Source organism: Erythrolamprus reginae, chromosome 6 (assembly GCF_031021105.1).
Source record: "Erythrolamprus reginae isolate rEryReg1 chromosome 6, rEryReg1.hap1, whole genome shotgun sequence".
In the NCBI taxonomy this organism is placed as follows: domain Eukaryota; kingdom Metazoa; phylum Chordata; class Lepidosauria; order Squamata; family Dipsadidae; genus Erythrolamprus; species Erythrolamprus reginae.
Genome location: NC_091955.1, coordinates 83708735 through 83730789, shown reverse-complemented (window position 1 = coordinate 83730789; position 22055 = coordinate 83708735). Strand labels below are relative to the sequence as shown.

Below are 22055 nucleotides of genomic sequence, written 5' to 3'. Positions count from 1 at the left end.
CAAATCTAATAAATACAAATACAAATAAATACAAATACCCATTCTAAAGAACCGATCTGAACCAGCAGCAACCCATTACTGGTTTGAGGGTGGGTAAAACAACTGGAGTGCCATCCTTTGCTCTCTTGCAATCATTGATTAAAAACAGATCATCTCAGACAAATGCATGGTTGGGCTGACGCCCAAGAATTCCTAAGCTTTCTCGGAACCAAAAGAGGTGAAGTTGAAATTTCTGAAGTCTAGAAAAAAAATAGTAGTGGTTTTAGATCATCGTTTCTCAGTCTATTGTTTACTTAATGTTCTGTCGAGCTCTCTGGTAGAATCCTCCCAAAAATGCACAGATACAATTTCAGACACACACACGTTTGAAAATTCAAAACAATGTTCTTTATACCGAAAAATGCAAATAAATGATAGCAAAGAGCACTTGCCTGCAAACAAATTGGTAATTTGTACAAGTCCCTTATCAGTTCTGTGATACTTAGCTTGCAGCTGTGAGGCAATTCACAGTCCTTCTTCTTTCACAAAGTGAAACACACTTTGCTCTGGTTTAGTTTCAAAGCGGGGAAAAATCAGCACACAAAGATCAAAGTCAGCAAAGTAGTCAGGAAACACAATGATCAGATAATCCTTCACAATGGCCAAACCCACAGGCTGCTATTTATAGCAGCCTCACTAATGACCACAGCCCCACCCAACCACAGGTGGCCTCATTTTCTTTGATAATAATCTCTCAGTTGTTGTTGCCTATGCATCGCTCTCCGCATGTGTGGCTGTATCATTAACTCTTGTTCTGAATCCAAGGAGGAGCTAGATAATTGATCTCCTTCTGAGCTGTCTGCCACACTCTCCTCCTCCCTGTCACTCATGTCTTCTTGGTCAGAGGAGCCTAAATCAGCAGATTCCACCGGGGGCAAAACAGGCCTGCAGCATGTGGATGTCTCCCCCACATCCACAGCCCTTGGGGCAGGAGCTGGGCCAGAGCTAACCACAACACTTAATGTATGAGCATTTTTTCAAATCATGGTTCACTAGAGTCCAGATTGTGGCTACTGAAAATCTCAGCTGTGAATTTGTCCTTCTCTTTGTTGGATAGAAGTATAAAGATGTGGAACCAAATCTAAAGATCAAAGAGGTGGATGGCTTGGAGCTGGTCAAGTTATTCTCTAAAGAAATGGCAAGGATGCTATCCAGAAAAGTAGAAGCGGTTGAGGTAAGGACTACTTGGTTCCCAGATTTGATCTACTTGGAAATAAGAAAAAGAAAGAAAAGCGAAAACACAGTGATTTCTGAACACACATATATATACTTTATATACTACTATATAAAATGTGGGTCTTGATTTGGTAAGAAATAATTCAGAGATAGAACTCCTCTCTCTCTCTCCACACACACACACACACACATTACAGCCACTGATGGGGTGCCTGCCACCAGCGCTAGCGGTATGTGTGCGCAGAAGAAAAACAGCCTGAAATTTGCCAAAATCTCACGCGTGCGAGCATCGGACCAGAATATCTCCGAGACCGCCTTCTGCTGCACGAATCCCAGCGACCGATTAGGTCCCACAGAGTGGGCCTTCTCCGGGTCCCGTCAACTAAACAATGTCATTTGGCGGGCCCCAGGGGAAGAGCCTTCTCTGTGGCGGTGCCGACTCTCTGGAACCAGCTCCCCCCAGAGATTAGAACTGCCCCCACCCTCCTTGCCTTTCGTAAACTCCTCAAAACCCACCTTTGCCGTCAGGCTTGGGGGAACTGAGATATCTCCCCCGGGCTTATACAATTTATGTATGGTATGTTTGTACGTATGTCTGCTTAATAATGGGGTTTTTAAAATATATTAAATTGTAAATTATCAGATTTACTGTTTATGAACTGTTTATGAACTGTTTTATTGTGTTGTGAGCCTCCCCGAGTCTACGGAGAGGGGCGGCATACAAATCTAATGAATGAATGAATGAATGAATGAATGAATGAATGAATAAATAAATTTAAAAACTCATATTTGCCGCCAGGCCTGGGTTTTTTAGATCTTTCCCACTGACCAATGAATGTTGCTTAGTATGATTGTTGAATGAATTGTAAACGATATTTTTTAAAATCAGAATTTTAAGGATTGTTTTTTAATGTATTATTAATTGGATTTTTTATTACGGTTTTTATGATGTGAGCCTCCCCGAGTCCTCAGAGAGGGGCCGCATGCAAATCCAATTAAATCTTAAATCCTCACACGAGATTTTGCTTCTGCTCATGCGCAGCAGTCAAATCTCGCACAGAGAGCATGTGGGGGCATGTCAGGGGCATGCAGCTGCACACATATCACCATTTTTCTAACTAATCGGTGATCCCAGTTGTACCGCCCATTACTGATTATGAACCACCCACCCAGTCAGTGACAGTTAGAAAAAATAACATTGCATTAAACGAAGTGATCATTTGATTGACTATAAGACAACTTTCAACGTTCCAGTGGTTCATAGATTCCTTGTTTTCCCGAATCATGTAATGCAGTATATTCTATGTCTTTCATTTTGGTCTGAAAGCTACCATTTCAATAGGCATTAATGCCTTCAACACCAGAAAGGGATGTTAGCATCCTTTGGGGCTTTGACAGCATGGTTATAGTTGCCATCTTGATTTTTTTTTTTTTTTGCAAATACACCTGTACACATGTTGATGTGCTGCCTTTACTGTTACTTTCATTTACGGTCTCTCATGTTCCCTTTTTCTTTCTTTCTTATAGCGGTTAGTTGAAGCTGCAGAAGACGCAGATGTTTATCATGAGTACAACTCATCATTAGAGGTAAAATATATACAATATCATTTAAGTTCCGACTATCCGTTGTAAAGTCAATTTATGTAGAACACTTGCAGGACAATTGGCAACCTGTCTCCAAAGCCTCCAGCAAATTATGGCAAGATGCAGAAGCTGTAGTCCTCTAAATGTTAATGGATGATGAATTTGGTTAGCGCCAGCCACTAAAGCTGGTGGTACAAGTGGATGAAATTTCTCAACATCTGGAGGGTTACAAGTCCATTATTCTGTCAAAGGGTTAAATAAGGTTCAGGAGGGAAGTGTTTTTAATAGGAAAGTGAACACAAGAACAAGGGGACACAATCTGAAGTTAGTTGGGGAAAAGATCAAAAGCAACATGAGAAAATATTATTTTACTGAAATAGTAGTAGATCCTTGGAACAAACTTCCAGCAGACGTGGATCATGAGGTCTTTTTCTGCCATCAGTCTTTTATGTTTCTATTCTTGGTCACTGGCTTTTCAAAGGCAACTATGCCACGGGTGTCAAACTTGATCGCATCACATGACATATCGTGACGTATAGCAGTGTTTTTTGCCTTTGCAAAGCTGGGGTGAGCATGGCCTGCACATGGTGCCAATTTGACACCCCGGCCCTATGCTCTGTTAAATTTACATCCTTGGTGTTCTGCCTGACGGGACTAGTCGAGCAGCAAGGAAAGACAGAACACACATACAGACTGGAGGTCTCCGAAACACAAAATATATTGCTTTACAAATTGGCTGAGGGCCGCAATGACGGCAGAGGAATGTCGGTTTATGACCAAAAGGTCGGGGTTATCTGCCAAGCCGATAGCGGATGCTATTTGTAAAGATGGCCTCCAAACTGGGCTGCAGCAACGGTATTCATTCTATTGTTCAAGAGCTACAGTCTTTTGAAACACAAGTGTCCAATAACTGGGTTGTTTTCCAAAGATGCAATATGTTGGTTTAGAAACAGAACTACGGATCTGGTTTTTTTGTCTCTGTTAAACCATGAACGATAACTCCTGCAAATAGCCTCTCACAAAACTTCCCCTTTCAAGCCTGCTGCAGCATTCCCTAATTATTCCTAGCTGTGATTAGGATCTTCTTCTGCATCTGCGCAGCTGCTCCTGTTGTCCCATAATCCTGCGCACCCGCACATTGAGGATGGGGTCATTGATCACCCCCTCCTCGTCTGACCCAGACGAGGCTCTAACTGGTGGTTCCACAGGCACTGCAGGGGCCTCCATCTCTACCTCTCCAGCACTTTCAGATTCCATCTCTCCTTCCCCCTCACTGTCTGAACCCTCCGAGAGCCACACATGTCTCTGATGCTCCAACAAACCCAGCTCATCTGGTTCAAAATCTGTCATCAGAGGAGCTGGCCGTTAGCCAACCCCAACACATGGTAGAGCCAGCTGTTGCATTCTTCTGATTCTTTGTCTAATATTGATTTATCTTTGGGAACAAATTTCAATGCTTGCCTGGATTGTTAAATGTGCATCCTCCCATATAAACAAACCAGCCATTGCCTAAAATTAGATTTTTTAAGGAACTGAATAAATATATGTAAACTACTTTTCTTTTCTCTGTATAATTATCTGTCTTTGACTATGAGCCTACCCAAAGCCAGAGCTGCAGCCTGCAGTGATAACCATTGCAAAGTACTAAAGTTTTATAAATGGTATTAAAATTAATGCTATTAAAACTGACCACAAGTGGCAGAGGCTGTTAAGTATGAATGAAAGCATTATGGTGTTTCTCCGAGCCAAACTATTGATGTTTCCATATGGTGTGGAGAGATCATAAAATGTCAAATGGATGCCATAAAGACTTTTTCTGTATAGACCCAATGTTATGGAAATATATTAAACAATGTCGGCTGGCAGGACCCAGGGGAAGAGCCTTCTCTGTGGCAGCCCTGACCCTCTGGAACCAGCTTCCCCCGGAGATTAGCATTGCCTCCAACCTCCTTGCCTTTTGTAAACTTCTTAAGACCCACCTTTGCCATCAGGCATGGGGAAATTGAGACATCTTCCCCAGGCCTATATAATTTGTGTATGGTATGTTGTGTGTATGTTTATTAATTATGGGTTTTTTAGTTTTTTAAATATTAGATTTGTATTTTACGTTGTGTTTACTATTGCTGTGAGCTGCCCTGAGTCTACAGAGAGGGGCAGCATACAAATTAATTAATTAATTAATTAGGGCTTTAAAGGTCATTACCAACACTTTGAATTGTGACCGGAAACTGATCAGCAGCCAGTAAGGAAGGGCAATCTGGAGAGTGCCATGTATATGTGAATTGGATGGACTGGTTGAAAATATCCATGGTGGCAATCATAGTAGTGCACTTTTGGAATGGATTCAGTGGAAAAGACTCATATAATTATGAGCCCCGGTGGCGCAGTGGTTAGAGTGCAGTACTGCAGGCTACTTCTGCTGACTGCCTGCAATTTGGCAGTTCAAATCTCACTAGGCTCAAGGTTGATGCAGCCTCCCATCCTTCCGAGATGAGTTAAATGAGGACTCAGATTGTTGGGGGCAATAGGCTGACTCTGTAAACTGCTTAGGACAGGTTGTAAAGCACTGTGAAGTGGTATATAAATCTAAGTGCTGTTGCTATAACCTCCTGCATATTTTCCACTGTTTCCAAAAGAAGCCAAGTCAGGAAAACCCTTATGTATATTAGAATGGTTAATATTGCATCATTTTCTTTGTCCAGGAAAATAATCTGATAATCTAACTCAGTGGTTCTCAACCTGGGGGTCGGGACCCCTTTGGGGGTCGAACGATTGTTTCACAGGGGTCGCCTAAGACCATGAGAAAAGACAAATTTCCCATGGTGTTAGGAACTAAAGCTTCTATTCTGGCTCCTTGGGACCATGGGTGGGCTACTGCCTGGACTGGGGTGGGGTGGGGGAACACAGTGGGGTAAAAAAAAAATGGAGCTCCACCCCAGAGAACCAATTTGCACTGAAACATGTTGAAAGAAAATGCATAACTCATGCCCACAGTGTGTTTGTAAAAGTTTTGGTAGCCCTTCACTGCTTGGAACATATTTTTACAATCCGACCAATCAGGTGTTTACAGTGGAGGTATCCCTCTGACCTTCCTGCCAATCAGCTTAAAGCTCTGTTGGGGGAATTGGCGCGATACTTATGATTGGGGGTCATCACAACCTGAGGAACTGTATTAAGGGGTCGCGCAGTCAACGAAGCAGTGGAAGTGATGTGCCGGTGCCTGGAGGCTGTTGGGGACTGGATGGGTGTCAACAAACTCAAACTCAATCCAGACAAGACGGAGTGGCTGTGGGTATTGCCTCCCAAGGACAATTCCATCTGTCCGTCCATTACCCTGGGGGAGGAACTATTGACCCCCTCAGAGAGGGTGCGCAATTTGGGCGTCCTCCTCGATCCACAGCTGACATTGGAACATCATCTTTCGGCTGTGGCGAGGAGGGCGTTTGCCCAGGTTCGCCTGGTGCACCAGTTGCGGCCCTATTTGGACAGGGAGTCATTGCTCACAGTCACTCATGCCCTCATCACCTCGAGGTTCAATTACTGCAATGCTCTCTACATGGGGCTACCTTTGAAAAGTGTTCGGAAACTCCAGATCGTGCAGAACGCAGCCGCGAGAGCCATTGTGGGGCTTCCCAGATTTGCCCACGTATCTACAACACTCCGTGGCCTGCATTGGCTGCCGGTCAGTTTCCGGTCACAATTCAAAGTGTTGGTTATGACCTTTAAAGCCCTACATGGCATTGGACCAGAATACCTCCGGAACCACCTGCTACCGCACGAATTCCAGCGGCTGATAAGGTCCCACAGAGTTGGCCTTCTCCGGGTCCTGTCGACTAAACAATGTCGTCTGGCGGGCTCCAGGGGAAGAGCCTTCTCTGTGGCGGCCCCGGCCCTCTGGAATCAACTCCCCCCGGAGATTAGAACTGCTCCCACCCTCCTTGTCTTCCGTAAACTACTTAAGACCCACCTATACCGCCAGGCATGGGGGATTTGAGACACCTTTCCCCCAGGCTATTATAATTTATGTTTCGGTATGTATGTGCTGTTTGGTTGTAATTATGATAGGGTTTTTAGGTTTTTTAATATTAGATTTGTGCCTGTATAATACTGTTTTTATTGTTGTTGTGAGCCGCCCCGAGTCTTCGGAGAGGGGCAGCATACAAATCTAATAAATTATCATTATTATTATTATTATTATTATTATTATTATTATTATTATTATTATTATTATTATTAGAAAGGTTGAGAACCACTGATCTAACTAAATTTGGGGCTCCTCATACTTGCCTTTTATTCTTGCTATTGAAGCATTATTTTACTGAATCTTTCACAAGTCTTTGTGGCCTGATTTATTAGGGATCTTTCTCCATAAATACACTTGTATTTGGAGATGAAATTATTTTCACCAAGCACTCTTGGTTTTAATAAAATCGAAGAACTCATTTCAAGCCAAAATGTAAGGTTCGGCATGAATCTTAGCTGTTGAAAGTTATGTATTCATTCATTTTTGTATTTTTCTTCACTTCCAGTTTGACTATTACAACGCTGTTTTGATTAATGAAAAGGATGAAAATGGTAATTATGTATCACTTGGGAATGAATTCATTCTGGAACCAAATGAGCATTTCAATAATTTGCCAGTGAACACAACATCCAGTAATATACAGCTTCCTACCAACGTCTACAACAAAGGTTCATTTTTCCCCCTATAGTTTTATTGTAAAATTGGCATGAAAGTGAAGCCAAAGTGAAGGCTCAGGGCACATGTTATAAATAAAGATAAAGAAGTGGACTGCAACCATAGATATGTATTTGTGTGCATGCAAGTACAGTGATACCTTGTCTTACAAACTTAATTGGTTCCGGGATGAGGTTCTTAAGGTGAAAAGTTTGTAAGACGAAACAATGTTTCCCATAGGAATCAATGGAAAAGCAATTAATGTGTGCAAGCCCAAATTTCACCCCTTTTGCCAGCCGAAGCACCTGTTTTTGTGCTGCTGGGATTCCCCTGAGGCTCCCCTCTATGGGAAACCCCACCTCTTGACCTCTGTGTTTTTGCAATCCTGCAGGGAAATCCCAGCAGGGGAATCCCAGCATCGCAAAAATGAGCACTTTGCTGGCAACGGAAGTCCGGGGTTTCCCAGCGAAGGGAGCATCAGTGAAATCGCAGCATCGCAAAAACACCGAAGTCCTTGAAACCCCACCTCCGGATCTCCATTGACAACGAAGCGCTCGTTTTTGCGATGCTGAGATTCCCCTGCTGGGATTCCCCTGCAGCATCGCAAAAACACAGAAGTCTGGGGGTGGGGTTTCCCATGGAGGGGAGCCTCAGGGGAATCCCAGCATTGCAAAAGTGGATGCTTTGCTGGCAATGGAAATCCGGGGGCGGAGCATCCCAGTGGCGGCGGTGGGTTTGTAAGGTGAAAATAGTTTGTAAGAAGAGGCAAAGAAATCTTAAACCCTGGGTTTGTATCTCAAAAAGTTTGTATGACGAGGGGTTTGTAAGATGAAGTATCACTGTACTGTATATATTAGTGATGGCGAACCTATGGCATGGTGCCACAGGTGGCACACGGAACCATATATGCTGGCATGTGAGTTGTTGCCCTAGCTCAGTTCCAGCCTGCATGTGTGTGCCAGCCAGCTGATTTTTGGCTTGCACAGAGGCTCTGAGAGGGCATTTTTGGCTTCCAGAGAGCCTCCAGGGGGGGCACTTTTATCCTCCCCAGCTCCAGGGAAACCTTTGGAGTCTGGGGAGGGTGAAACATGAGCCTACTGGGCCCACCAAAAGTTGGGAAAGAGGCCATTTCCAGCCACCAGAGGACCTCCAGGGGACAGGGGAAGCTGTTTTCACCCTCCCCAAACATTGAATTATGGGTATGGGCACTCGTGCATGTGCGATAGTGCACATGTACCGTGTTTCCCCGAAAATAAGACACTGTCTTATATTAATTTTTGCTCCAAAAGTTGTGCTACGTCTTATTTTCGGGGGGTGCCTTATATTTCTCAAATAAGACAAATTCACAGGCAGAAAAGCTGACACTCCCAAAGAAAGTGTACCATACGGTACACTGATTACGGTACGGTACCTGTCAGTATGGCACCCACACACACAAACGACGGCACTTATATGGTACAACAGTATGCTCCCGCTATTGCAGCTTCCGGCCACCAGAGGAACTACAGTCTACGCACTGTAGTGGAGACTGTAATGGCGGTGAGACAGCAGCAGACTGTGTCTGCTGTACTGGACGGTACAAAGCGATGGAAGGGGCCAGCAGGGGACACCACATTATTACTGTACCGCTATGAACAGCTTTGAATGGTACTGTATGTTTTTCCACCGTATCATATGTAAACTTGACTACACCTTATTTTTTGGGGGTGCCTTATATAATTCTGCAAAACCTCTGAAATGCCTTACTTTCGGGGTACGTCTTATTTTCGGGGAAACAGGGTACGCTATTTTGGCACCCGAGGGAAAAAAAGGTTCGCCATCACTGGTATATATTATGGTAGTATTGCTGGTTGCTAGAACTGGATGAAGAATTTTTAATGATGCAACTTCAGGGGAAGAAAGCATGTTTTGCAGGTTAAAAGGCAATAATATTTAGACATTAACACAGTGTTTCTCAACTTTAGCAGTTTGAAGATGTGTGGACTTCTTCTGAGGTTTGAAGTCCACAAATCTTCAAACTGCCAAGGTTGAGAAACACTGCATTAACAGATAGTTAATAGATATTTTTTATTAATTAAGCACAGAAATGGAGATTCATCTGTTCTTTTTCTCGTGCCAATATTTATTTGTTTGTTCAATGTATATGACAACCATCTTGCAAATGTGACTCTAGGCTAACAACATGTTAATAATATTACCACCATCAGCAACATTTCATAATTGCAAAAACATAAAAACTTGTAATGTCTGCCAGCAGGAAATCTTATAAACGGTAACAATAAGACATTAGCTGGTATCTAACCAGTTGGTTGCTCTGGAGCAGAGGTCTTCAAACTTTGCAACTTTAAGACTTGTAGACTTCAACTCCCAAATTATGGGGATTGAAGTCCACAAGTCTTAAAGTTGCCAAGGTTAGAAACCTCTAGTATAGAGGTTCTGAATTGATAGAAAGTTTGGGGACCCCTGTTCTGGAGAATTAGGGCTCCTTTATGAGGCAACCTTTACCTGTTGGTAAGGTCAGGCTAATACAATCTCAAAAAGTCTGTCATATTACTGTTCCAATTTATATGTTTGTTTATGAAATTTATTGGCCACTTACAGGGGGTGGACAAAAAAATGGAAACATATTTGCAGCTCTTCCATGGAATCCAGATTTGTGAAGCTCCCTTCGAACAGTTTTTGTGGAAACTGGGTTCTGTACGTGTTTATTGAGCTCTGCAGTGATTTTAGGAGCTGTGATCTTGCGATCCACTCTAACAATTCGCTTTAGAGTCTGACGGTTTCTCTCAGACAACTTCGACTTTCGACCAGACCTGTGTTTGGTTGAGGACGTTTTCCCTTCTCTTTCAAAAGCAGTCATTACTTTTGAGACATTACCTCTTGAAGCGTCAAACATTTGGGCACTTTCTGTTACACTAGCGCCTGCCATTCGAGCACCAACAATTTGGCCTCTTTGAAAGTCTGAGAGGTCTGCCACTTCTAGAAGGTTATAACCAATTTCCTTAAATTTCTGTTTAAAAAAAAGGTAGTTTAAAAAAACATATCAAATAACAGAATTTTTTAAAAAACATTAAAATATGTCAAGTTTTGATTGATTTGAACATGTTTGTTTATTTATTTGTTTATTTGTTTGCTTATTTATTTATTCATTCATTCATTCATTCATTTATTTATTTATTTATTTATTTATTTATTTATTAGAGTTGAAAGGGACCTTACAGGTCATCAAGGTCAACCCCCTGCCTGAGCAGGAAATCCTACATCACCCCAGCCAAATGGCAGTCCAATCTCCTCTTGAAAGTGTCCAAAGTTCGGGAGTCCACAACCTCCGCTGGCAGGCCGTTCCACTGGTTGATCGCTCTCACTGTCAGGAAATTCTTTCTTATCTCCAGGTTGAATCTTAGCCTCTTAGCCTCCTAGCCTTTCGTAAGCTCCTTAAAACCCACCTCTGTCGTCAGGCATGGGGGAATTGACATGTTCCTTCCCCCTAGGCTTATAAAATTTATGCATGGTACGCTAGTGTGTATGATTGGTTTTAACTTGTGGGTTTTTTTAAAATTAATTTAAATATTGGATTTGTCTTACATTGTATTGCTATTGCTGTGAGCCGCCCCGAGTCTGCGGAGAGGGGCGGCATACAAATCTGATTAAACTTAAACTTAAACTTTCCTTGGTCAGTTTCCAACCGTTGTTCCTCGTCCGGCCCTCTGGTGCCCTGGAAAACAGTGTGTCCCCCTCCTCTCCTTGGCAACCCCTTAAGTACCTGTATACAGCTATCATGTCCCCCCTAGCCCTTCTTTTTACTAGACTATCCATGCCCAGTTCCAGCAACCTTTCCTCGTATGACCTGGTCTCTAGTCCCCTTATCATTTTAGTTGCTCTTTTCTGCACCCTCTCTGTTCAAACATTATGATGCCAAAAAGTGTTTCCATTTTGTTGTCCACCCCTGTATTTTACCATAAGGCAGGGATGTCAAACTCATGTGGGAGCCGCCATCTTATGTTACTTCACATTCCTACGCAACTGCTGGGACAAAAACTTGATCTCCAAATGCTGCCAACTAAAATTCCATTTTAAAATTCCAACTACCCAAAGAATAGAGAGACGGTAGTTCAGATCACATTTTTATTCGCCTGAGCACAAAGACGAAAGCACCAGCCTGAAGATGACAAGTGGGACCTTGTCAAAGCATCAAGATTCTATCAACCTTTCATGGGAAAAGACCCGATATAATATTTCCCAATATATTTCATTCTTCTTAGGTGGGGTGGGGGGGCTTCCCACACCTACAGATTAAACTGTTGGTGCTTTAAGAAGAATAGAATTTATTGGCCAAGTGTGATTGGACACACAAGGAATTTGTCTTGGTGCAGATGCTCTCAGCATACATAAAATAAAATATACATTTGTCAGGAATCATGTGGTACGACACTTAATGATTGTCATAGGGGTCAAATAAGCAATGAAGACGCAATATTAATAAAAATCTTAGGATATAAGCAACAAGTTACAGTCATACAGTCAACATGGGAGGAAACGGGTGATAGGAATGATGAGAAAAACTAGTAGAATAGAAGTGCAGATTTAGTAGAAAGTCTGACAGTGTTGAGGGAATTATTTGTTTAGTAGAGTGATGGCGTTCGGAAAAAAACTGTTCTTGTGTCTAGTTGTCTTGGTGTGCAGTACTCTGTAGCGACATTTTGAGGGTAGGAGTTGAAACAATTTGTGTCCAGGATGTGAGGGGTCAGTAAATATTTTCCCCGCCCTCTTTTTGACTCGTGCAGTATACAGGTCCTCAATGGAAGGCAGGTTGGCAGCAATTGCTTTTTCTGCAGTTCTGATTCTCCTCTGAAATCTGTGTCGGTCCTGTTGGGTTGCAGCACCAAACCAGACAGTTATAGAGGTGCAGATGACAGACTCAATGATTCCTCTGTAGAACTGTATCAGCAGCTCCTTGGGCAGTTTGAGCTTCCTGAGCTGGCGCAGAAAGAACATTCTTTGTTGTGCTAAGAAGAAGCTTGTATACAGTTCAGTATCATTCACAGTCGTGTTCCAGAGGTAGTTCTTCTTTTACTAAATAAAGTCGGTTTTCTCTTTTCCCCTCAGACCCTGACATTATAAATGGAATTTACATGTCGGAAGCCTTGAATGCTGTTTTTGTGGAGAACTTCGAACGAGACCCAACTCTCACTTGGCAATATTTTGGCAGCACAACTGGATTCTTCAGGCTTTATCCAGGTGACAGGTCTTGCTTTATCTTCCTTTTTCCAAAAGTTAGGTTTTACTTGGGGGTGGGCTCTACTTACTTTCCCCATCGGTTTGCATCGTGATGGAAATGCATGCTTTGTGAATGCATCATTTCCCGGAAATGGCCCTCTGCACATGTGCAGTATTAAAAAAAGATGGCCACACCTAAGGCGCCGCCATGATAACCAGGCTCAGATGTGTGGCAGGCCTGAGTCACTGCTAGTTCCAGTGACGCAGGCCGCCATACAGTGAAGGGCTGCAAAAACTTTTACTACCACGCATGGGTGTGGCTTATTTTGTGGGTGTGGCTAGCTGGCCATGTGACCAGGTGGGAGTGGCTTGACAGTCATGTGACCGGGGAGATAGCTTAAGTTCATGTTACTGGCTTAAAGGTGGCTAACTTGACTTCATTCATGTCAAGGTTTTGAGTTAGAGTGCCTGGCCTCTCCTCACCTCAGAGAGATACAATTTCCCTAACTATTTACTATTACTGAACATCCAAAATATACTATTTAATTCTATGTATATATACCATACGTACATATTACACACAGGCACACAAAAATATACACTATCTACTATATAAACACATACATGCACAGCTTTTCTAAAATTATACACATTGAACCTCATTTACCGTGATAGGAAAAACATACCCAGAGGCCAGAAGGGGAAAAAAATTCAAAAATTCAAAAGTTTTCTACCGGTTCTGCCCATCACTGCGTACCTAGTACCGTAGGAGCCCATCACTGCTGCCATGTTACTACCAGTTCTAAAAAACTGGTCTGAACCATGAGAAACCCACCTTTATTTTTACCTGAGAAGTAGAGTAAATCAATTTCCTGAATAAAAGAAGCTGAGAATCAGTACAATTGGGATGATGGGACAATACATGGCGAATAGAATCCGAGACCAAGCTACAAGAAACAAATTGGAATCACGTTATAATATGTAAATAGATATTTTGCTCTTGGGTTAAAATGGTTTATACAAGAAACATCCCCAATTGGTGGTGGGGTATGAATGTTTGTCTGTTGGTAGGCACAATTCACAAAACACTTGTTTTATGTTGTGTGAGTCTTATATTGTAATTAAAACTAATAAAAAAATTATTTTTCTTTAAAAAAAGAGAACCAGTATAATTCTATTGAGTTTGACAGCTTTAATTTCCTAATACACACTTACCCTAGGTTACAAAATTCTGATAATGTGATTATCAGGTCAACATCTCTAAAATCACAATTAAAATTAGCTTTTATTATTTTATCTGTAATTGCAAGATTAAAAACCACAGTAAAAAAATAAAGAAGAAAAGAAACAAAGCGAAGTTTATTTATTAGATTCTATCTCTCAAAAGAAGCCTACTTTTCAAAAAAGCAGACAAATCTTGATATTTATATCGTAACATTTGTATGCTAGGTTTTTAGCAAATGTCTTGTGATGTCTCCTCAGGAATAAAATGGATACCAGATGAAAATGGAGTCCTTTCCTTTGACTGCAGAAATCGAGGCTGGTGAGAGATTTAGTAGCATATTCATGCATCTCTGAGAAGCAGAAAAATCCTAAAGCCCAGAGAAACCTATGCATTTGTGTTCAGAAGAAAGACCTATTGCTTTTCACAGCACAGTTGTCCAAGTTTTTTTTTACTTAGACATCCATCTCTCATCCCTTAATGGATAGGTTCATTGCACCTGAAGTGGTCTGGAGGACAGAAGGGAAAAGGGGGACATGATTGAAACATTTAAATAGGTTAAAGGGTTAAATGTCGCTTGGTGGGACCCAGGGGAGGAGCCTTCTCTGTGGTGGCCCCAGCCCTCTGGAACCAACTCCCCCCCAGAGATTAGAATTGCACCCTCCTTGCCTTTCATAAGCTTCTTAAAACCCACCTCTGCCGCCAGGCATGGGGGGACTGAGATACTCTTTCCCCCTAGGCCTTTACAATTTTATGCATGGTATGTCTGTATGTATGTTTGGTTTTATAATAAGGGTTTTTAACTTTTAATATTGGATTGTTATATGCTGTTTTATTACTGTTGTTAGCCGTCCCGATTCTACGGAGAGGGGCGGCATACAAATCCAATAAATAAATGAATGAATAAAATAAATAAGATTCAGGAGGGAAGTGTTTTTAATAGGAAAGTGAACACAAGAACAAGGGGGCACAATCTGAGGTTAGTTAGGGGAAAGATCAGAAGCAACGTGAAAAAATATTTTGCTGAAAGAGTAGTAGATGCTTGGAACAAACTTCCAGCAGATGTGGTTGGTAAATCCACAGTAACTGAATTTAAACATGCCTGGGATAAACATAGATCCATCCTAAGATAAAATATAGGAAATAGTATAAAGGCAGACTAGATGGACCAGGAAGTCTTTTTCTGCCGTCAATCTTCTATGTTTCTATGTTCAAGCAAAAACTTAAAAGTTATGCTCATTTTATGCCATTCTCCATGATTTATGTCATGCTATAATATAAATAAGGTGAACTGTCTTAATTTGGAATTTCATGGGCATTTCGTCCTGCCCAATCAGTCTCTTAACTCAAAGATTCACAGTACCTACATTACTAAGAAAGAAGAATTAGGAAGGAGAAGCAAGTTTCTATTCATCCTGAATATTTATTATTTTCAGCCAGGGCAGGGGTGACACTGGGGACCAGATGTGTGATGCAGCGAGTTTGATACCTGTGGCCTAGGATAAGGAGTACTGTGATTGGTCCAAATTCTCCACTGTATCTCAGTTAATATGTTTATATTTCTGACTTCCTTTTCCTATCCTAAATCTATCCTAAGGTATATCCAGGCAGCTACATCACCCAAAGATATTGTGATTGTGATGGACATCAGTGGAAGTATGAAGGGTTTGCTACTCACCATTGCTAAGCACACTGTTGTCACTATATTGGACACACTGGGAGAAAATGATTTTGTCAATATTATTGCAGTAAGTATCGCCTTCCTTGAAGCTCTCTTTTCCTTCAGAACGACTACCGATAGGTTAGCATGGAATGTTATACGTTTACATTGGTGATCTGGGCAAATCAAGGTTCAAATCTATGCTCAGCTATGGAAATTCATTGGATGACTTGGACCAGTCATTCAATCTCATTCCAACTTACCTCCAGATAGTTGTTGGGTGCTCCTGGAAAAATGATGTGATATAAACCAAACAAAACATCATCTTTATTACATGATATTTCTTTATTTTTTCAGAAACTTTGCTTGTAAACTCTGTTGTTCCTTCAAACAATTAGGTCTACTTTTCATAAAAGCTGTGTGCTGAATGGTTACAAATAGTAGGACAATCAGTCCTTTTATTATCTGATGTTATATATTCAAAGCATAAACTACTCCTTCCAAAACTCAGGTGTATTGCCGTGTGTAGTCAAAACAAAGATGGTGGTGACAATGGTGTCCTTCAGACCACTGCATCTAGTTTTGGTCACCACACTACAAAAAAAAATTGATACCGGTTCTGCCGGGCTCTCTGGTGAGAGCCTCCTGAAAATTCAAGGGTACAAATTTCAAATACACACACACACACGTTTGAAAATTCAAAACAATGTTCTTTATCACAAAATTCAAAATAAAAGAAGTACTCTTTTTGTATTGCAAAGAGCACTCATCCCAAAACAACCTGGTAGTTTGTATAAGTCCCTTATCAGTCCTTAAGTACTTAGCTTGCAGCTGCGAAGAAACGTCACAGCCTTTCTTCTTCCACAAAGTGAAACACACCCACACACTTTGCTCTGCTTTGTTTTCAAAGCCGTGAAAAATCAACCAAGTCCAGAAAACAGCAACACACGATTCCTGAGGAACTGCGATCAGATACTCTTCCACAATGGCCAAACCCACACGCTGCTATTTATAGCAGCAGCCCTAATTACTGGAGCCCCACTCAAACACAGGTGACCTCTCTTATCTCCGGTAATATGTCCTTACTTGGTCTCTTCTACGCATAATTCTGCACTTGCGTGGGTCCAAGATGTCTTCATCCGAATCAGTGGAAGATAATGGAGATTGACTGCCTGGGCTGCCCAGACTGTTACCATCTTGACTAATTTTTTCCTACATCTTGTGGACATGGATGGATGCTTTTATTTTATTTTAAAAAAGAAAAGCACACATCTTTTGGGGATACTTTTATATTTTATAGAAGTGATTTCCCTGAATGCTTAGCTTCACATAACTTTGCAAAAACAAAAACAAAAAATAACCTTCTGTCTAAATATATCTATAGAATCCTGGGATGAAACCAGATTCCTCCTTTAGCTTGCAGAATTTGCTTCAGATAGAAATTATTTTATCTGGCTTTGGTCACCCAACAGTTGTTAAAAATAGCTTTTGCTATGAGATTAAGAGTCGGAACAGGCTTGGACAGGATATTTACTCTCAAGAGTAATTTCATGGGATTAAAATGCAAGAGAGCCCTTGCATCACTCCATCCCGCGAAATAGGAACAACCCTGTCATATTATCCTTTAAAAATGCTCTCATTTGTCAATAATCATGAGGTACAACACTTAATGATTGTCATAGGGTACATATAAGCAATCAGGAAACAGTCAATATTAATATAAATTGTAAGGATACAAGCAACAAGTTACAGTCATACAGTCATAAGTGGGAGGAGATGGATGATAGGAATGATGAGAAAAACTAATAGTAATAGTAATGCAACCTTAGTAAATAATAATAATAATAATAATAATAATAATAATAATAATAATAATTTATTAGATTTGTATGCCGCCCCTCTCCGAAGACTTGGGGCGACTCACAACAATAATAAAAAACAATATAACAGTGAATAAATCTAATATTAAAAGAAAAAGATATATAAAACCCCAGCAATTAAAACCATACAACACACAAACATACCAAACATAAAATATAAAAGCCTGGGGGAGGTGTCTCAGTTCCCCCATGCCTGGCGATATAGGTGGGTCTTGAGTAACTTGCGAAAGACAAGGAGGGTGGGGGCCGTTCTAATCTCCAGGGGGAGTTGATTCCAGAGGGCCGGGGCCACCACAGAGAAGGCTCCTCCCCTGGGGGCCACCAAATGACATTGTTTGGTCGACGGGCCCCGGAGAAGGCCAACTCTGTGGGACCTTATCAGCTGCTGGGATTCGTGCGGTAGAAGGCGGTTCCGGAGGTATTCTGGTCCAATGCCATGTAGGGCTTTGAAGGTCATTACCAACACTTTGAATTGTGACCGGAAACTGATCGGCAGCCAGTGCAGGCCACGGAGTGTTGTAGAAACGTGGGCGAATCTGGGAAGCCCCACAATAGCTCTCGCAGCCACATTCTGCACGATCTGAAGTTTCCGAACACTTTTCAAAGGTAGCCATAATAATAGCGTTGCAATAATCGAACCTCGAGGTGACAGTGGTGAGGGAATTATTTGTTTAGCAGAGTGATGGTGTTTGTTCTTGTGTCTAGTTGTCTTGGTGTGCAGTGTTCTATAGAGACATTTTGAGGGTAGGAGTTGAAATAAGGGTTTTTAGTTTTTAGTATTGGATTGTCACACGTTGTTTTTATTACTGTTGTTAGCCGCCCCGAGTCTACGGAGAGGGGCGGCATACAAATCCAATAAAATGAAATGAAATGAATGAAATGAAATGAAACAATTTGTGTCCAGGATTCGAGGGGTCCATAAATATTTTCACAGCCCTCTTTTTCACTCGTGCAGAATACAGGTCCTAGAAAACTAGCAGAATGAAGAGTCCTCTTCTTCTATTAGAGAGGAGCCAAATTATTCTGACTGTAGCAGCAAAACTAGAATAGATCAATATTATTATCATCAAAACGGTTTCCATTTTTACATCTGATCTAACTCATCTGAGATATTGATTTTTCCAGCATGGAAACAGAACAGCGATACGTTGCTGGGATAAAAGGAGAATAGTATCATGAGATAAGTTTCCAAAACAAGAGAGATATCATGAGGACAGACTAATCCAAATAATAAATTAAATAAATAAATAAATAATAAATCAATAAATCCTAGAAATTGTAATTCAACTGAAAAACAGTTTAAGGAAATACACACAGGGAGATGTAGCCAAGATTATTTGCTTCTTAATTTACATTTTCTTTCCTCTATGTACTATTTAAATATCAATCAAAATTACTGAATTATGTCCTACACATTCCTGCTTATTGACTTGCTTCGCAGAAGGCAACAGAAATGGTTTTGTGACACCTTGTATTTTAAAATGTATTCCCTGCTATCAAAGCGAACATGACAGTCTGTAGTTAAAAAGGAGTCTTCTTTATTCAGCATAAAATCTGCTCATGTTTTCAGAGTTCTTTTAAACACAATTTCCTTTTACAGCATGTAATTTTCCTTCTTTTGTCTTTACAGTACAATGACTATGTTCATTACATTGAATCGTGTTTCAAGGGAATCCTGGTTCAGGCTGACAGAGATAACAGGGAGGTAAGTATTAAATTTGAAAAGACATTATCTACTGAATATGGAATAGAAGCACTGGGGACTTAAAGGCACATAAACTGTTACAAAACATATTTAACCAATGCTTTTTCTGCCCCTGTGAATTCTGTGGCTATTTTTATATATCCAAATGCTAGCTAAGTAGTTTGGTCATCTAAACCCATTTAGGGAATAGTAACCCTAAAGATAATACTGGATTCTAATTCATATGATCGGAAACTAGAAATACAGAATCCACAATATCTAGAGCAGCATTTTTCAAATTTGGCAACTTCAAGATATGTGGATTGCAATTCCAAGAATTGCCCAGCCAGTATGCCTCCCTATATTTATTAAAATTTATTTATTAATCAGATTTCTATGCTGCCCTTCTCCTGGGACTCAGGGTGACATAAAAATCTCATATCCTCCCAGCTTATATTTTTTTCATTTAATTTTGTTTCCTAGCTTGTGTGTTTTAAAAGGAAGTGGGGGGGGGGATAACTAAGAAAAACCAAAGCCCTGGATGCGTTTTCACAACAAAATTATATTTCCTGAACCAAAGAACTATAAAATCAATGCATTTGAGAAAATGTGGAATGTCTTTTAAAAAGCAACGGCTCTCCAATAAGTACAATTAAGAGGGATTAAATAATTATTACATTATTTTAATTAGTAATATAGAGTCTCCAAGAGAATCAGAAATATTAATATTGTAAAGAAATTGTCAATTTCATCATGAGGTCTGGGGCTAAAGATAATTTCTAGATCTAGAAAGAAAAACAAGAAAAAAAGTTTGACTTGAATACTGTAATAAATGAAGGGACAGTTGGACTAGTAGAATGTACCAAGCTGGCAATTTCTGAGATTGTTGCAATAAGTAACGGGCACAGACCGAGATGCTGATGTCAAAGGTAGTCCAGAAAGAGGTAAGGGAATGGAGAAAGTAGCAGTCGGAAGGTCAGGGGCAGAATTTCCTGAGGTCACTGTAGGAAGCAGAAGACACAGAGGCCATACAGACAGTCCTCAATTTATGGCCCCATTTGGGATCAGATTTTTTTTATTGTTAACCATTTTGGTTGTAAGTTAGTCACCACATGGCTGGACCTTATTTTTCAACCTTTTTTGTTGTGGTGAATAATGAACACTACAATTGTTAAGTACAGTATATCCATTTTCTCCAATGGGCAGCTTGCATAACTTCAAAAATGGAACATAAGAAAATGGGGAGGTCAGTTGTAACTTTGAACAGTTGTTCACTAACTAGTCATAAATCGAGGATTACCTGTACAGAAAAGGGTAGGAGAAGGAAGAAATGCATTGATCCTTCCGTACTACTGAAATAGTAGCTTCCGACGGCTGTTACCTTCACTGGAAAGTACCGTATTATTGCAGGGAACTCAAATTATGGAGCTGTCCTAGTGCTGAAATATATAGTTTGCCAAAAAAAGGGGGAGAATATTGGTAGCTCAAGATTGAAACGAGGGGTTCTTGGTGCTCTCTGAACTTGGCTATTTTCTTGCAGTTGTTTCATTACCCAAACTAGATAACACCATCAATGCTAGTCTAACACTAGTCTAGACTAGCACTGATGATGTTACCAAAGTCCCGTCATACCTAGCTTGCAGGGATGTCAAAACTTTAAAAACTACTCAAAGAATAGAGATCTTTATCTCTATTCTTTGAGTAGTTTTCTAAAGTTTTGACATCCCTGCATTATCTTTTGTCTAATGTTTCTAATCACTGCTATTAGAGTGCTTTTAATGTCTCATTTGCTCAGCATTTCAAGCAGCTGGTGCACGAGTTACAAGCAAAGGGAGTTGGGAAGGTGAACAAAGCCCTGACGGAATCCTTCAAAATCCTGAAGGAGGTAAGACCACCTTATATTTTCTGGAAGGCACACTGGCTTTTGCTGCATTGTGTAGATTGTTGCAAATCATTGGAGGAAAAGGAAGGAAAGATAATAGTGACACATACTCCTTGCGACATGGCCAAAACCCCCCTGCTGATAAACATGTTATTTTCAAACTGTAGATCAGGTTGGGAATTATTTTAAGAATGTTGATTTACGTGTTCATGTTTATTATGCATTGGACTCAGGATGGTGTTGTGGTTGGATCGCAGCCAGGTCCTTTGATAACAGACTTCAAGCCAGAAGAACTGGGTCCGTCTGGGCATGGTCGGCCTGTGTGGCTGTCAGAGGAGTCGGACAGTGATGGAGAGATAGGGTGTAATGGTCCTGCACAGGCTGTAGAACCCCCAACTGGGGCTTTGCCTGGGTCTGATGAGAAAGAGGAGATGAGGGATCCTATCCTGGATGCAAGAGTGAGAAGGATGTGGGGGAGGCAGGAGCAGTTAGGCAGACTCAGAAGGAGGTCTTGAGCACAGCTATGCACAGTCTGTAATCCCAAAGTGTATAAAAGGGGAGGAGATTGGGAGGTTCCCTTTGCAGAGAATCAACGTGTGATCCCCCGAAGGAAAAGAGCACGTTAGGAATCTTTGCCTTTCGTACAAACATATCTTTCTGCAGTTTTGAACAATATAGTGTTAAGAGGTCTGTGAGTAATTTTGCTTTGGAAACTTTGTTTTGAAACCTTGCTTATCTCTATACATAATTTTCATTGTGGTTTGTTGTATTTGTAGTTCAGAGACGCAGGACAAGGAGGTCTTTGCAACCAAGCAATCATGCTGCTCACCGATGGAGCTATGGAAGATTATGAATATGTCTTTGAAAAATTCAACTGGCCTGATCGTAAGGTTAGCTTCCAAAGTGAAAAACAGAGAAGAGCGTAGAAAGTCAACTGGTCTGGTATGAATCATGAGCAGAGAACAAAACAACGAACAGCAGGGAAACGCTTGGGTTCCTAGCTACAATTTTGCTTGAGATACTTATGGATGGA

At 41.0% G+C, this 22055-nt stretch overlaps 1 protein-coding gene across 1 annotated transcript in view; it reads left to right on the top strand.

Annotated features, from left to right (window-relative positions):
• The first annotated feature begins 1127 nt into the window (after nt 1–1127).
• CACNA2D4 (calcium voltage-gated channel auxiliary subunit alpha2delta 4) overlaps nt 1128–22055 on the top strand; it is a 208277-nt gene continuing 187349 nt past the window's right edge. The window contains 9 exon segments of the mRNA XM_070754863.1: nt 1128–1213; nt 2743–2802; nt 7329–7491; nt 12584–12715; nt 14177–14237; nt 15514–15664; nt 19087–19161; nt 20936–21025; nt 21799–21912. Coding sequence (XP_070610964.1) covers nt 1175–1213; nt 2743–2802; nt 7329–7491; nt 12584–12715; nt 14177–14237; nt 15514–15664; nt 19087–19161; nt 20936–21025; nt 21799–21912 — 885 coding nt within the window. The 5' untranslated portion in view covers nt 1128–1174.